This window comes from Pelodiscus sinensis, chromosome 1 (assembly GCF_052426305.1).
Source record: "Pelodiscus sinensis isolate ZL-2025 chromosome 1, ASM5242630v1, whole genome shotgun sequence".
Taxonomy (NCBI): Eukaryota; Metazoa; Chordata; order Testudines; family Trionychidae; genus Pelodiscus; species Pelodiscus sinensis.
The window spans coordinates 109,542,107-109,557,626 of NC_143052.1; the positions used below are offsets into that span (position 1 = coordinate 109,542,107).

Sequence of the window (15,520 nt, forward strand, 5' to 3'; positions counted from 1 at the left end):
AGCAGGGACCAACCCAGAGCCTTCGTGCACAGCTTACGTGGGCTGTGCAAGGCAGAGCGGCAGCTGGGTGAGCGTTATACTGTGAACCGGCACTAGCTGGGACTACCTACCTTTATTGATTAATCAACAGAAAATCTGTCGACTAACCGATTAGGAAAGTAATCACATTTTAACATCCCTAGACTCAAGCATTTTATAACTACCTATGCCTACTGATGGCTTCTTGCCATTACCTGGGAGCTACATTCATATCAGTGTCCTAAATGACTGACATCTAGTGTTCAACCTAGAATTGCTTCTTTCCCAAGGTGCCCATAGGAAGACTAGCGAAACATAGTAAAGAGTAACATACCCTCACACATCATACCTGTAAGTCAGGGTTAGCTGCTGCTTTCTGTAACTCTGCACTGATTATCTTTTCTGTTTTCTCCCTGGCCGCCTGCTCCACCATGCGCTGGCTAAGAACAGAAAGCTTGGCCAAAGCAGAGGACAGTTCATCAGTGGCCAGAGCCTGCCGTGCTCGGTCCTGCCAGCTCATGGCACGTTCTGTCAGGCACTGCAATGCCTCCCCCTCAGGAAGCCGTACAGGAAGTTTTTGCAGGGATACCAGCAGAGATAAGATGGTTTCAAGTCGGGGCCTTCGAGAACGCATGCAGAGTGTGCACAGGAACTTGACTTCTTTGGCCTGCCAGCTGGAACCCTTCTTTTGGGTGCTAGTTTTGGGGAGGGGCACACAGCTGCTATGAAACCAATCCTTGCAGAGCTCACACTGTAGCATGAACCCACTAGCCGTTTTGCGACAGATACAGAACTTGACTTCCTCTATATGATCCACCATGGTCATCTTAGCTAGGTTAGCGGCCCTGAGGGCATGCATGGCTTCAATCTCCTTCTGTTCCCGGTCCTTGAATAATGCCACCTGCACAGCACAGAGTAATAATAATTGATAACCCTTCACAGCAAATGGAGACAAGACTTTGCTTCCAGAAGCAACAATACTAAAAGGCAAGGCACAAGGCCACACTATGCATCGTGCATCTTATCTACAAAGACATTCTGGAATAAGGTAGGGTGAGATTTTCAAGCAACTCCTAAGCATGATGAAAATTCAAAAACCAGAAGAAAATTCTTTCTAATTACAACTCTCTCCCCAGAACACTGCTCTTCTCTGACTGACATGATCAACACTTGACATTTATACAGCATCTATCTTCCCAAAAGCTTCCAAAGCACTCTGCAAACTTAAACAGAGACCCAAGCTGTACCAGGAAACATTTTCCACTGAAAATTTCTAGTATCAACCCACTATGGAGTAGGCTCACGAAACATTTTTCTCCTCCCCCCCAAAAAAGACACTAGTACCAGGCAACAAGTGACAACCCTATTTTTGCAGTTTTTGTGGGAGGGTTAGAATAGTTTAATACATACAGAAGAGGGTTTTAAGCCATAGTGTCAGCTGTACTGAAGGTCAGAGAATTTAGAACATAAAATGGCTGCCGTCTGCATTAAAGATTAGGAAGAAACCTAACAGCCTCCTTATATCAATAATTTGATAGTTTCATCTACTAATAATGAATGGTAATGACTATGCAACCTTTAGTCCGGCAAATTTTGCACACTCTTCCCAAAAGGGGGATAAAGGGAAGACTTCTCAGAAACTTTCTGCTTGCACTAACATTTTGCCTCTAACAGGTCTGCTTTTAAACTAACATCTGAAGGCTACGCTGTTTGAGCAGAATTTAGTTAATTTTGGTGCAGGCAGGGTCAAATCGAATCACATCTTTTTCATCTTTTTTTGTGGGTGGTGGCAACTCTTTCAGATATTTTGAAAGGATTTACATAAAAGTTGAATGGAAAAGTGCATATTTATTAACCCTAGTTCAATTAAAGCTTTTCTTAGCAAATCCCCATTCCATCACTATGTGCTTTTACTTTCTGAATTGTACTACCCTCTCCTCCCACTGTCTAAATATGTTGATAACATCCCCGAAATAGCAGAACCACATGAGGTGTTCATTCCAGTAGCATTCATTTAATGGCCCTCAAAATATCCCCAAGAATAAGAACACATAGCAGGCTGAACTTTGAATGTAAACAGATTAGCAGTGGTTGAAACATCGACTGACTCTCTCAAAAGCCCCCAAACCACAGAAGACACTAGCCCTTCTACACAGCTCCTCACCACAGATGCAGTGTCCCTGGTCTCCTCCAGCCCATCCTCCAGTTCACTCAGGGATTCCAGATCAAGGTCTCTCTCCTTCTCCATTAATTCCTTCACCCTTTTCCTTCTATTCTTACTGCTTCCATAAATCCCAATATCATTCCTGGGGCTCAGAACCTGTGAATAAAAAAAATCCACAACGTAAAAAGCAAGGATACTAGTCAGATGAATCTATTGTTCTTTCAGACAAGAACACTACACTATGGAATAATTTACACATCATAGCAGAAGCTTTTTTCTACTTCACACCAAGCACACATTCTATTCTATCAGTCTCCTCCAATCTTCTAAGCAGTTAATAGAAACCTTTGGTACACCCTCACCAAAATAAGACGGAGCATGATCAGATCCCTGCTTCATGTGGAACTGAAATTCCCTATCATAAGGAAGTGTAACCTGTAACTCATACTCCCACTTCAGATTGCAAATGGACACCAAGGGCAGTTACATAACTGTCTGCTGCTCACCTGTAACAGGGTGTAGCTTGAGTTCTTCTTTAAGAAAGTCCTCGCCGTGCGCTCCCTCCAGGCACGGGCTGCTGCTACCTGTGACTCCACCTGTGGCAGCGCATCAAGACGTACTGGTATTGGACGGCCTTTTGCCGACAAGTTCTCCAGCTGCTCCAGATAGGCATAGTTGCTACCATTCTGGGGACGAACACAATACTCTGAACCCCACAACTCCAGCACTGAACTTACTCATAGGCCAGACTTTGCCCTGAAAACCCCTCACACCCCAATCTGAATGATATTTTGACACCTAAACCTGTGTAACAACTTCCCATTTCATGGAACTGGCCAGCTCACAGAACTAATCATCAGACAGCATTTCACCTCAATTGCTTGTTCAAATCTAACCAGGTGAATAGTAACCCAAAGTTACTTGCTCATGCCTCTCAGGAGCCCATGTGAAATGAGTTGATAATTCTCAGTCTACCTCCCAGTAAACATGTGTTTACAACAAAATGCATCTCCACCAATGACAGTCTCAGTCCAAAGATCAAGAACTGCATGGACCATGGAGACAACTTCCTTTTTTTTTTTCCTAGAGAGGAGCCTCTTAGCCAAGGCTGAGGAAAATCGGTAGGGCAGTACAAAGAGGATAGTTGGACTACTGTTGCTCATGTTGTACCTAATCTGTAGATAGAAGACATCAGTCTTCTGGTTACTTATGAAAGCACTAAACATATGTGGAATAATCAAAACAAGGACTTGGACATCTGGACATACAGAGTCTGGCATCACAACTACTCACCTGTAGTGGCATTTTGTAGTCATAACAGCATTAAGACTAAATAAGTGCCTTTACAGAGTTGCATTTGAGGTAGTGGAGAAAACTGATGGGCTTTGCGGTTCGTGGTGGGATGCCCAAAGGAAATGGGAAAAGAAAGACGCACATTTCCCATGGGGGTACAGATAGTGGCCCAGAACTCAAGTTCTCAACATGGAAAGAACAGGGTAAGCAACTTTAAAAGTTGAAACAAGTGTCCCTTTCCCTCTGACCTCCTTCATGGACCAAGCTGTTTGAAAGGAGCACATGCCAGCAGATTTCATTGCCTGTTCATCCTACCTGAATGGCCTCCACTTTGGATGTCCAGTCTCTAGCTCGTTGCAGGGCTTCTCTCAGTGCCAACACATTGGGCAGGTAAGCTGGAATGTTCTTGGCTTCGTTCACAATGCTTTCCAGGGCCATCATACTTTGTCGTGGTCTAGCATGAGAAAAACCTGATTCCAGCCTCATATCAAAAAAGTGTCAGCCATGTGAAGTCATGATTAGGGCAGGTGGCAGGGCAGATGTATCACTACTGCAGTGCAAGATGCCATAGTGGTGGGCTTCGAGAAGGCTGATCACTATAAGATTCCAGCAGAAATGAGGAAGTTGAGGGCCTCCAGACCAAGGTCCGAGTTCACTGCATCAGCAACAGACCTCAAATTTAACTTTACGGCCTTTACAGGAAGCAGGTGGTTGTGGTGACAGTGACAGTCTCATGAGCAGGGCTCGACAAATAGTGTAATCTACTCACCCGTGGCGAGTAGATTACACCCTGGAAGAGCCGGTGCGGAGTGATCTGCGCATGCACAAGAGTAAAGAAACAATAGCAAAGCCATTGTGGGAATGCTTAAGTCTTCTCCCTAGGCCACTACCAGCTCCAACAGGGCATCATCTCTAGTACAACTGGTCATGACCCTTAGTTTAAATTTTTAGTGAGTGTCAGACCACATCAAACCGTGGAGATATTGGCTAGATTTTCACAGCCTCTGCTCATCACTGTGTTTCTAAGACAGACTAGACTTACTTAAGGGGACAGGCTCCTTTGAGCTAGAAAGGATTTCTGACTATCACAGGGCACAGCTATCAAGGGAATGCTCACCTTGCCTGCAGGCAGACCTTGGCCTTCTCTTCCCATCTCTCAGACACTGTAAGCAGCTCCTGCAGCTCAGCCATGGCCTTTTCTACAGCATGATGTGGTGCGAGACCCACACCCGAGTCAATCAGCTTCTTCATCACATCCAGCGTGACCCTCTGAGGATCTGAGAGAGTCAACCTCACCTCATCCAGCCAACGTGCCTGCTGAAGCTCTTGCTTCAGCCGAGGCAGTTCCGGAAGTTCCACATAGAGACCAGAGCCCATGTCTATCAACATTTGCAGCTTGGAAGAATCTGGGATCTCATCCATCATGGCTTCTTGAGCACGCTCATGGAATTCCTCCACATCATCCAAAAGGTTCTGAAAAAGATGTACAGCAAGCATTGGCAGCCATTCAGCTATGAAAATGCATAGTAAAATCAAAACAAGAGCTGTCCGGCTGGTCAACCAACTGTATCAACTTAAAATGACCAGCCACAAAGAAAGGTTCAGAGCTATTCCAGCTGTGTGCCATCTGGACTATTAAACTGTCAACACACACAGCTGCAGGTGACAGTATTTAAAATAAACACATACTAGTGTTTACTAAGACTCAAGATGGTAGAGAAAATCATCAGAACCAATAGCAGGATGCTGAAGCCAGATAAAGTCAAAGTTAGAAATAAGGCATGTATTTTTATCTGAGAGGGTGATCTACTGCTGTAGTAAAATGTCAAACGAAGTGGTGGATTCTCTTATGTCCTGGGCTGTTCCTATTAAGACCAGCTGCCTTTAAGGAAGATACGTTAGCCAAACATGACTGGATTCGGTACAAGAGCAACAGGGTGAAATGTTAAGAGCTGATAACACACTGGAGGCCTGACTTGATCTAAATTGGTCTCCTCCAGCCAAAACTATTAATCTGGTGAAAAAGAGGGAAAAAATACCTTATTTTTCAAATACGTTGTTTGTGGAATTGCTTGGATGGCTGATCATTATGGATTCTAATAAAAGTATATTTGTGTAAACATGTAACAGCTGAAATTTTCATGTTAACATGTTTACATGCAGGCAGCAGACAAACTCCCCAGGAGCCAGCTCGCCATAAGCACTGGCTACCACCTGCCCTTTCCCACGTTCCTGCTGCCTCTGGTAGAGGTGCAGCAGCACAGGGGCAATCAGCTCCATGAGAGCCGATTACATGCTAACATTCCTAGTGATCATTGTCCATTTCATCCCATACATAATAAAAAGCAACATTAATGCTAATAAGGAAGACACACAGATGCAAATAATCTCATGGTTTTAGAGCCCTCTAATCTTCAAAGCCAATAAGCTTCTGCTATGTGACACCCCAAATTTGCAAGTTAATGACTAACTCATGAGTTTTACTGAATGACATACTTAGGTCTGGCCTATACACTTTTGTACTGTCATAACTATTCTGATGAAAAATTAACCCTCTTAACTGAGATAGCTGTATCAGTACAACCCTGAAAGTGGACATATTATGTCAGTACAAATGTGCTTGTTTCAGTATACAGGCAGTCCCTGGGTTATGCGGATCCGACTTACATCAGATCCGTAGTTACGAACGGGGCTTTTCTCGCCCCGGAGGACGCGGGCGGCGGGACCGCCCAGACGCGTCGCGGTCCCGCCGCCCGCATCCTCTGGGGCGAGAAAAGCTGCTCCACATCTCCCTGGTCTGCTGGGGGGAGCCCCCCCCGGGGAGTCCCCCCTCCCCCCAGCAGACCAGGGAGACACGGAGCAAAGCCGCGGCGGATCCGGGCGGCGGGACCGTGGCACTTCTGAGCGGTCCCGCCGCCCGGGTCCTCCACGGCTTTGCTCCACATCCCCCTGGTCTGCTGGGGGCCCCGAGCAGCTTTTCTCGCCCGCGGAGGACCAGGACCCGGGGGGGGGGGGGGGAAAGACGGACACCCGCCCAGGCGCACTGAGGTCCCACCGCCTGGGTCCTCCGCGGCTTTGCTCCGCGTCTCCCTGGTCTGCTGGTCTGCCCCCCCCCCCCTTCCAGCAGACCAGGGAGACACGGAGCAAAGCCGCGGAGGACCGGGGGAGGGGAGAGGGGGACCACGGCGCGTCTGGGCGGTCCCCCCGCCCAGGTCCTCCGCGGCTTTGCTCCGCGTTTCCCTGGTCTGCAAAGCCGCAGAGGACACGGGCGGCGGGACCGCCCAGACGCACCGCTGTCCCACCACCCGGGTCCTCCACGGCTTTGCTCCGCGTCTTCCTGGTCTGCTGGGGGCCCCCCCAGCAGACCAGGGAGATGCGGAGCAGCTTTTCTCGCCCCGGAGGACGCGGGCGGCGGGACCTTGGCGCATCTGGGCGGTCCCGCCGCCCGCATCCTCTGGGGCGAGAAAAGCCTCATTCGTAAGTACGGATCCGACATAAGTCGGATCCGCGTAACTCGGGGACTGCCTGTACTTAAAAAACATTTTGTTATTACCTTTTCAGTGTTTGGATAGCTGTTATTCCAACTCCTTTTTGGCTTTTCTTATTACATTTTTACACTTAATTTGGCAGTGTTTATGCTCCTTTCTATTTACTCCACTAGGATTTGACTTCCACTTTTTAAAAGATGTCTTTTTATCTCACTGCTTCTTTTACATGGTTAAGCCAAGCCATAGTGGCTCTTTAGTTCTTCTATGTTTTTTAATTTGGGATATACATTTAAATTGGGCCTCTATTATGGTGTCTTTAAAAAGTGTCCATGCAGCTTGGAGGGATTTTACTTTAATCACTGTACCTTTCAATTTCTGTTTAACTAACCGCCTCATTTTTTCATAGTTCCCCTTTTTGAAATTAAATGCCACAGTGTTGGGCTGCTAGGGTTTTCATCTTGTCACAAGAACATTAAATGTTATATTATGGTCACTATTTCCAAGTGGTCCTGTAATAGTTACCTCTTGGACCAGATCCTGAGCGCCACTCAGGACTAAATCAAGAATTGCCTCTCCCCTTGTGGGTTCCTGAACCAGCTGCTCCAAGCAGCAGTCGTTTAAGGTATCAAGACATTTTGTCTCTGCATCTCCTCCTGATGTGACGTGTACCCAGTCAATATGGGGATAGTTGAAATCCCCCACTATTACTGAGTTCTTTCTTTTGATAGCATTTCATAATCACTATTACTGTCCTGGTCAGGTGGTCGATAATAGATCCCTACTGTTATATTCTTATTAGAGCAGGGAATTACTCGCCATAGCAATTCTATGGAACATGTTGCTTCATTTAAGATTTTTACTTCATTTGATTCTAAATTTTCTTTCACATATAATGCCACTCCCCCACCCGCACAACCTGTTCTGTCCTTCCAATATATTTTGTACCCTGGAATGATTGTGTCCCATTGATTGTCCTCGCTCCACCAGGTTTCTGTGATGCCTATTATATCAGTATCCTCCTTTAACAAGAGGCATTCGCGTTCACCCATCTTATTTTTTTAGAATTCTGGCATTTGTGTACAAGCACTTTAAAAACTTGTCACTGTTTATTTTTCTGCCCTTTTCTGATGTGTCAGATTTTTATGTGAATGTTTTTCATCTGATCTGGCCCATACTTTATCCTCTTTCATCCTGTCCTTGTGACTAAAACCTAGAGAATCTTTATCAATAGACTCTCCTCTAAAAGACATCATTTATGAATATGTCTTTTCTTGATGTTTACACCCTTCAAATATTTATAGATTTTTATTCGCCTCTACTCCTGACCAACCTTGGCACAGTTGACAGCTTTAAGATTTCCTCAAATTAATGCTCTCTCTCTAGCCCTTTACCTTTTTTTCTTTGTCTCTCTGAACGTCTTCCACTTTGTCAGTGGTTTTCTGGTACCTAGAACTGAAAACATAATACAGGCAGGCACTGTAACTCCATACCTGTTGATGCCTACAAAAGCTCAAGTGCCAGACAGCTTTCCATCCCCAAGAGAGCAGCTGGGGAGATATCCCATTCCAAGTGATAAAACAGAAACCGCAAAATGAAAGGAAAAATGTTTGCTATTTTTCCCCTCGGATTTAAAATAATTTTTCACAACCTTTGTTACCTTGTCAGCCAGAGCACAGCAACAATGCTCATTCTCTGCTCAACTGTACCAAAGCAGATTGATGGAAGCCAGAAAACCTCAGTAGCTAAGAAAGGAGAAGTCTAGAGAATAGTATACTTCTAGAGCAGAAATGGTGGAAAAAGGGACGGCAAAGAAAAATCAGAGAAGGCAAAGTAACGGGAGAGGCAAAATTACCTTGCACCATACTGGGAAATTTCAGGTGTTAGAAAAACCACTGTGCCAAACAACAGATGCAAACCTACCTTTACTTGTCGGGCCTGGCTGATGACACATGGAAGGCTGAATAGCTGTTGGACAAATGCTTTCAGCTCCTCCACTGTCAGCTTGGTCCTAGTCCTCCCGCTATCTGGGCTCAGCTTGCTGTATGAGTTAAAAAATGCAAAGTTACCAACAAGATTAGATGAAACAGTGGACAACACTCACTTGAATGAGCTCCCATCAGTAGAGAGTATCAGGATTATTAAGAAATTTAAGTCTCATCACTTCAGTGCTCATGGGACCATAAACTAAATCTCCAAGTCAATTCCATTCACAAGCACCACAGAGATCCCAAGTATTATCAAGGAGCCAGTAAAATCTCCAGCTCTCTAACATGCACATTGTAATTTAATAGTAAACAGTTTCTACTGAGGTGAACACAATGTACCATTACATCAAGAACATATTTAGGAGTTACCACAACCGGCAATAGGTTAAAATGAGCAGATGTGCCAAACAGAAGTTACTTTACAGTAATTGGAGTTCCTTTAGATGCTTTCATTCACATAGATCCACTTGTATGAGCATGCAAGCTTAGTAACTTTTACCCAGAAGTTTATCCTTTGGGGCTACATGTATGTCTTGGGCACATTACTGCGGATACAGAGGGAAGTTGAGAGGGAACTGCCCCAAACACTACGTAATTCCTCAAGTAATTCAGGTAAGGGGTACTCATCAGTGGTGAAGGAAGGCTGATCCAGCATGTGTGTGGGCAAAAACCATCTTGAAGATCTTCAGTAAGTGTAAGGTAATTAACCATGTTTTTCTACAAGGTAGGTAATTGGAATCCTATCTAAATAATGACTGTAGAACTGCCATACTAAGCTGCACATCTGGTCTAACAGCTGTCACAGCAGAGTACTAATAAATGTATGAGCTTAACTGCAAATAGCTATGGTCCTACCAAATTCAGAGACCATTTTGATAGATTTCACGAGAAGATTATTTTAAAATACCGTGATCGTCATGAATTTAGCTATTTAAATCTGAAATTTCATGGTGTTGTAATTATACGAGTCCTGACCCGAAAAGGGGTTGTTGGGGGCTCACAAGGCTATTACAGGGGGGCTGCAGTACTGCTAACCCTTACTTCTGCACTGCTGCAGGTGGTGGCACCATCTTCAGAGCAACTGTAAATTGGTAATACAAATAATTGATCTTAAACATTCATAATTTTTTAATATAAATTAGGGATGTTAAGAGTTTAACCAGTTAACTTATAAGCTGATGCTTTTCAATTAATGTTACCAGGCTCTGCATTTGAACTTGGGAGTCAGCAGGCAGGCTCAGTCCCAGGGAGCTGGCGGCCCCTGTGCACATAGGGCTGCGCCAGCCCCACCTCCCGGGGTACTGGTTGTTCTATGCTGCAGGTTCTGCAGCCAGAGGGCTCCTGGCAAGTGCCAGCTGCTGACCCTCTCTCAGGATCCCAGGCCAGACAGTGTTCCCTGTAATTTTTTCCATCCATGGGCAGACTGAATTTTGGTATATAATGTGTATCAATATTGAAATAATGTGTGGATTCGGACCACTGGTACAAACAAAAAACCTAAATATATATTTCAAGTTCATAGATATGGAAGAAGACGGACATAACATACAAGTCACTGTTTAAGATATTTAATATTAAATTAAATAAAAATTAAAACTGCCCTTGGAGTGTATACATTTTACCATCTTTTCTAATTACTCCACGCTGGTAAACACACCAAAACATGGTATACTCAAAACAGCTATAAAGAAAGGTGTGGCCATTAAGTGAAAGCAGAAAACTCTCTCCTCCTCCCATGCATAGGGCATTAAATTTTCAGGGGAAAACTTCACAAAATGAAGCACCTGACAACAATACTGTGCTATGGGTTTTGGTTAACTAAACCTTGCATCTCATTTCAACACATCTCAACTTTAAGATGCTGGAAAACACATCTATGAGTCAACTGTAAATATCATGTCCTCACTGCAAATATGAATACGATTTTCTCTGATACTGAAGGAGTGTTAAAGGCACTCAGTTTTATACAATTTGTAAGGGATATCAACTCAATGCTTCACCCGCAGAAAACAGTAAAAATAAATAATGAAGCAAGCACCACAGAAAACAAACTAATGACAACATTGAAAATACAAGGGGAAATAAAAAAAGCCATGAGTTATGTGTATTTGAAATGAGTGTTTAGGACCTCACCCCACTATGCAAATGCTGCAGAGCCCTGTAGAAAGAGGCAAAGATTTCCTGGTTTCACAAAGTTAAAAAAAAAATCAAGAGTAGGCTCATTATATATTAACACCCCTCTCCAAAGGAAACTAACAAATAGCTTTGGAGTTTGCATCCCTGCTTCAAAACACTTGCAAATAAGGTCTTCAACCTGCAAGCAAACACTAAACCTCTGAAGAATCCGATACTACGCTAGATAAAAGACCTGCTGTCTGGCTTTAAAGTTTTTCAATGCCTGTCCCCAAATGGTAAAAAATAATGTCTCTCTCTTGATAGGAGACCAAGTGGTTTCCACTGAAGTTTAGAAATTGTTTGGGAAGAGAGGCATCTCCCCTGAACAGTGTCACTGCAGCCCCTGACTCAGTCAGGCATGACAGGTTAAAAATACAAGACATTAGATTCCTTTTTAAAAAACAAATCACAGTTACTGGAGTTCTTCAGCCAGAACTTGTGTTTCTCCTCCTAGCCCCATAGCCCAGATAGGGCTCAAAGGGAATCTCACTCTCCTCTGCCTGCTGCCCAGCACAGCTGGAGTGCAGTCTTTCAGTCCCTCCCACGTCCCCAGGCAGTCCAGCTGGGGCTGCATGGAGTGGAATGCTCCTCTTGTCTACTGGCTGCTGCAGGGACTTTCCCTGCGTGTCACAGGCAACCTGGCTGGGAGTGGGACACCCCAAACTTAGTCCATTTCCCCAACCCTGCCTAACCCACCCCTACATTCCACTGCCTCCTCCCACTCCCCAGATCACCTTCCACAGTCTTCATCAAGATCCAGGTCCTGGAGCCTCAGAGGCACCTAATTAGTGGAAATAAAGCCATGCTTGCCCCTAATCAGATGCATGGCCCTTCATTTCCTTCTGTGGGAAACTATGGTCACAACTGCCAGCCCTATGCCTGGAGCTCTACTGCTGCCTTGCCTGGGGCTCTGCTGCTGCCCAGCATCCCTTCCCGGTGTACCTGGCATTTCACCTCGGTCTTGCCTGCGCCCTGCACCCGGGGTCCCCATTACAGAGGTTCCAGTGACAATGGCCCACAATAAATCAGACAACCACATCTATTTATTATCTTTGGCAAGTGCCTTTATTAACAACAAAAACAGCCCAGCCTTATGTGCAAAAATTAAACTAACTTTTAAAACTTTGTGCATAGTATCCCTGAGCTATCCAAACCTCAAGCCACAAAACGTCAGATTTTACTTTCAATTCTACTGCTTATTTTTGTTAAGAAAAATTAACATGTTTACATGCTCTGGGGACAGTCTTGAGCGAAGCTGATTAATAGTAATACCAGCACTAGAACATACGTGTTCTGCAGACACAGATGTTGCTGGAATGCAAAGGTAACTGTTTGCCAGTTTTCCAAGCCTGGGAAAACGCTGTGCATTGACCTTCCACCACTCCAGTGGACTGCAGTCCAGTGAAAGGCAAGGCTCCCTGAAGTAATTTTCCAGTTCTTTTTCCACAGTAGTCTCCTCATTCTCCTTGTCGGTATAATCTTCACCTAGAAGTATCACTATGGCACTTGTCTTTTTCATCAACTCTGGCTCTATCGCCACATCTGGCTCAGAACCGCTCAGTTCAGCCACAGAACTTAGAGGTTCTTCTATTGCCAATTTTGACACAAGTTCTAGAAGCTTTGCCTTAGCAGCAATCTGGACAACAGATGAAAGAAACCGCATGTGCTTATGGCGTGGATCTAACAAGGAAGCAATAAGTGCCGGTTTAGCAGCAATGTCAGGATCATTGGGTGTCATGAGATGCTCCAAAGAGCGACGAACAGCATCTTTGAAGGCAGCGACAGTTTTATTTTCAGCAGAAGCTTCGCTTTTGAGGTGAGTGTGGAGAAGACTGTTGCAAATTGGATAAATATTTGAAATTGACTCTGACTGTTCAGCAGACATGACAGTTTCACAGCACTTTAAAGTGGAAAGCACTGGTAAGAGATCCTCCATTAGCTGCCAGTGCTCATCACACAGCTGAAGCATTCGGGCATCAGAATTTTTTATTACTATGCTATCTGAAAGCACAGCTGTTATTGCCCTCTTTTGCTCAATGAGTCTTTCAAACATGTCATATACTGAACTCCAGTGAGTTTTACAGGACTGGATCAGATGGCATTGCTGAACCTGAAGCTGAGCTTGTTTTCTTTTGAGTGCTTTTGTGGCCACAGTGTTGTGGATGAAGTATGCAACTAGTTTACTTGCAGCTGCAACTACACACTCCACATGAGTGTCAGAGAGTCCATCGTTTATGGCTAACTGCAAGGTATGGGCAAAACAATGAATGGATTCCCATGCAGCACACCTTGATGTGTTGGTGAGCATTATATTGTTTGTACTGTCATGTATGCACGCCAGGACACGGCCTGCCAGTCCCCATCTTTCAACTACAGTGTTCACTTTTGCAGCAAGGTTTTCTGCTGTATGCCAATCTGCAAGACTTTCAGTTTGTAGAACTGAGCATCGAAACTCCCAATTTTCAATGTAATGGCAAGTGACAGTCATGTAGCTTTCTGTAGTTAATGCAGTCCAGCAGGCAGTGGTTAAAGCTACTGTAACAGCTTTGTCCAATTTCTCTCGTAGAGACTTGACACAGGCTTCGTAGCACTTTTCTAATCGCAAGGTCATTGTATGTCTCTCAGGTACACAGTATTCAGGTTCTACAAAACTCATCAGCGCACGAAAACCTGCACCCTCAGTAACACTTACAGGTAGCATGTCTGTAGTGATCATGGTGCACAACAATTCCGTTAGTTGTTCCTCACGCTGTGTGTTGCATCTTCTTGGAGAAATGCCAGAAGCAAATGCTGTCAGTGTTGTTTGATTTCTGCTTTCTGTTTCACGTGAAACAGAAGGATGTTTCAGCTTCAAATGGTTGAGCATTGATCCGGTACTCCTTGCATACCTCAGCTCTGCGGAACACAGTTTACATTTAACAGTGTCTTCGCTTATTTTTGTGAAATGATTCCAGGCAGCACTCTTTTTTGATCGCTCCATCTTAACTATGCAACAGCTGTCACCAAAAATAAAATAAAAAAGACTTCAATGCTGTTTCAACTATGAAGAACGCTGGCAAAGTGTCACAAACAGGTGGGACACAGTATTATTGCTGTATTTTTCCCAGGAAAACAAGGAAGCTGCTTGAAGGTGGCTAAGTGTGACGGTGGGAGGATTACTTTGGGGGGGAGGGGGAGGGCAAAGATATGTGGTACACGGGATCTGAAAGGACACTAGCCAAGTGTGAGGGAAGGAGAACTACTTTGTAGGGGGAAACAGACAAGTGGTAGGGAGGGACCTTGAAGACACTAAAGCATGGGGGAGGAGAGAATGTTTTGTGCAGGAAGATTACAGAAGCGTGACAGCCAAGCCCTAGTAGGGACCAGCAGCCCACATTAAGAATGCTGGTGCCAAGACAGGCATACAGGAAATTAATGGTGGCAGATAACAGCAGAGCTCTAGGTCGTAGCAGCAGCCATGACACTGGGCGAGCCAGGAGGCTAACTGCAGGAAAGCTGAGGTGGGTGACCAGCACCAGAGACCTGTAGTTGGCTGGGATGCTACTGGTGGCAGTACTCAACACCAGGAGCCCAGGACCCACGGAGAGGAGCTGGCAGCAGAGAGCCGGGGCACGCACGGAGCCTGTCAGCTCCTAATACAGAGCTGCAGCAGGGGCAGCCTGGGAGTGGGGCCATCTTGCTGAGACCATCATGTGCCTGCCAACTTCTACTGCAGAGCCCGCAGCTGGCTGTAGTACATCCCCCAGCAAAATTAACAGTTAACCATATAATCAATACGATTTTTAATTGTTACATGGTTACTATTTTAAATGATTTTTTACATCCCTAATAAATTAAATGTTTACAGTATAGTTAAGATTAGGAAAGAAATGGTTAATATATTAGAAGTGTATGTATAGTTACTTTTTTTTCTGTACATACTTTAAAAAAATAAAAAGTGAATAGAAAAAACCCTGGTGTCCAACTGACATGTTTGCTTTGAAAGTATTGCAATAGCAAATTTGCTCTGCATTAGCTGTTTTTAATCTATATCTATTACATTTTAGAGTGAAAGAAAGAACTGGAAGTGACCACTATGTTCCGGTTGCCTAACATTTTTCATCAGAAAGGACTCCTCAGTGTGCCAGAAATCATGAGTGCCTCACATGCCTTAATCATTGCAGGAAACCTCTGATACTGAGCAGACATCAGCCCTCAGGCTACAGAAGCCATTTTCTTTTTCCTTGAAACCCCTTTCAGCTTTGGCTAAGAACAAACTGCTGAAAGATAACATTTCCATTCCCTCCCTTGCATTCCTCAGAATAATTCCCTGGTCTGCCAACTGAACAACTCAACATGACCATTCAGAGATCAGGCTGATGCCACCACTGCAACACTAGTACACTCATCACATACAG

At 44.6% G+C, this 15,520-nt stretch overlaps 1 protein-coding gene across 4 annotated transcripts in view; it reads right to left on the minus strand.

Moving 5' to 3' along the window:
- The window catches only part of KDM5A (lysine demethylase 5A), a 77,128-nt gene that overhangs the window by 20,735 nt on the left and 40,873 nt on the right, over nt 1-15,520 (minus strand). For 3 of the 4 annotated variants that reach the window (XM_075940874.2, XM_075940870.2, XM_075940885.2), the window contains 6 exons: nt 8,884-9,001; nt 4,593-4,948; nt 3,791-3,929; nt 2,689-2,868; nt 2,183-2,338; nt 368-919 (listed from right to left, as the gene is read on the minus strand). In XM_075940874.2, coding sequence (XP_075796989.1) covers nt 368-919; nt 2,183-2,338; nt 2,689-2,868; nt 3,791-3,929; nt 4,593-4,948; nt 8,884-9,001 — 1,501 coding nt within the window. Of the gene's footprint in view, nt 1-367; nt 920-2,182; nt 2,339-2,688; nt 2,869-3,790; nt 3,930-4,592; nt 4,949-8,883; nt 9,002-12,165; nt 14,120-15,520 lie in introns of those variants that run through there. The other variant, XM_075940892.2, reaches the window with a different exon arrangement.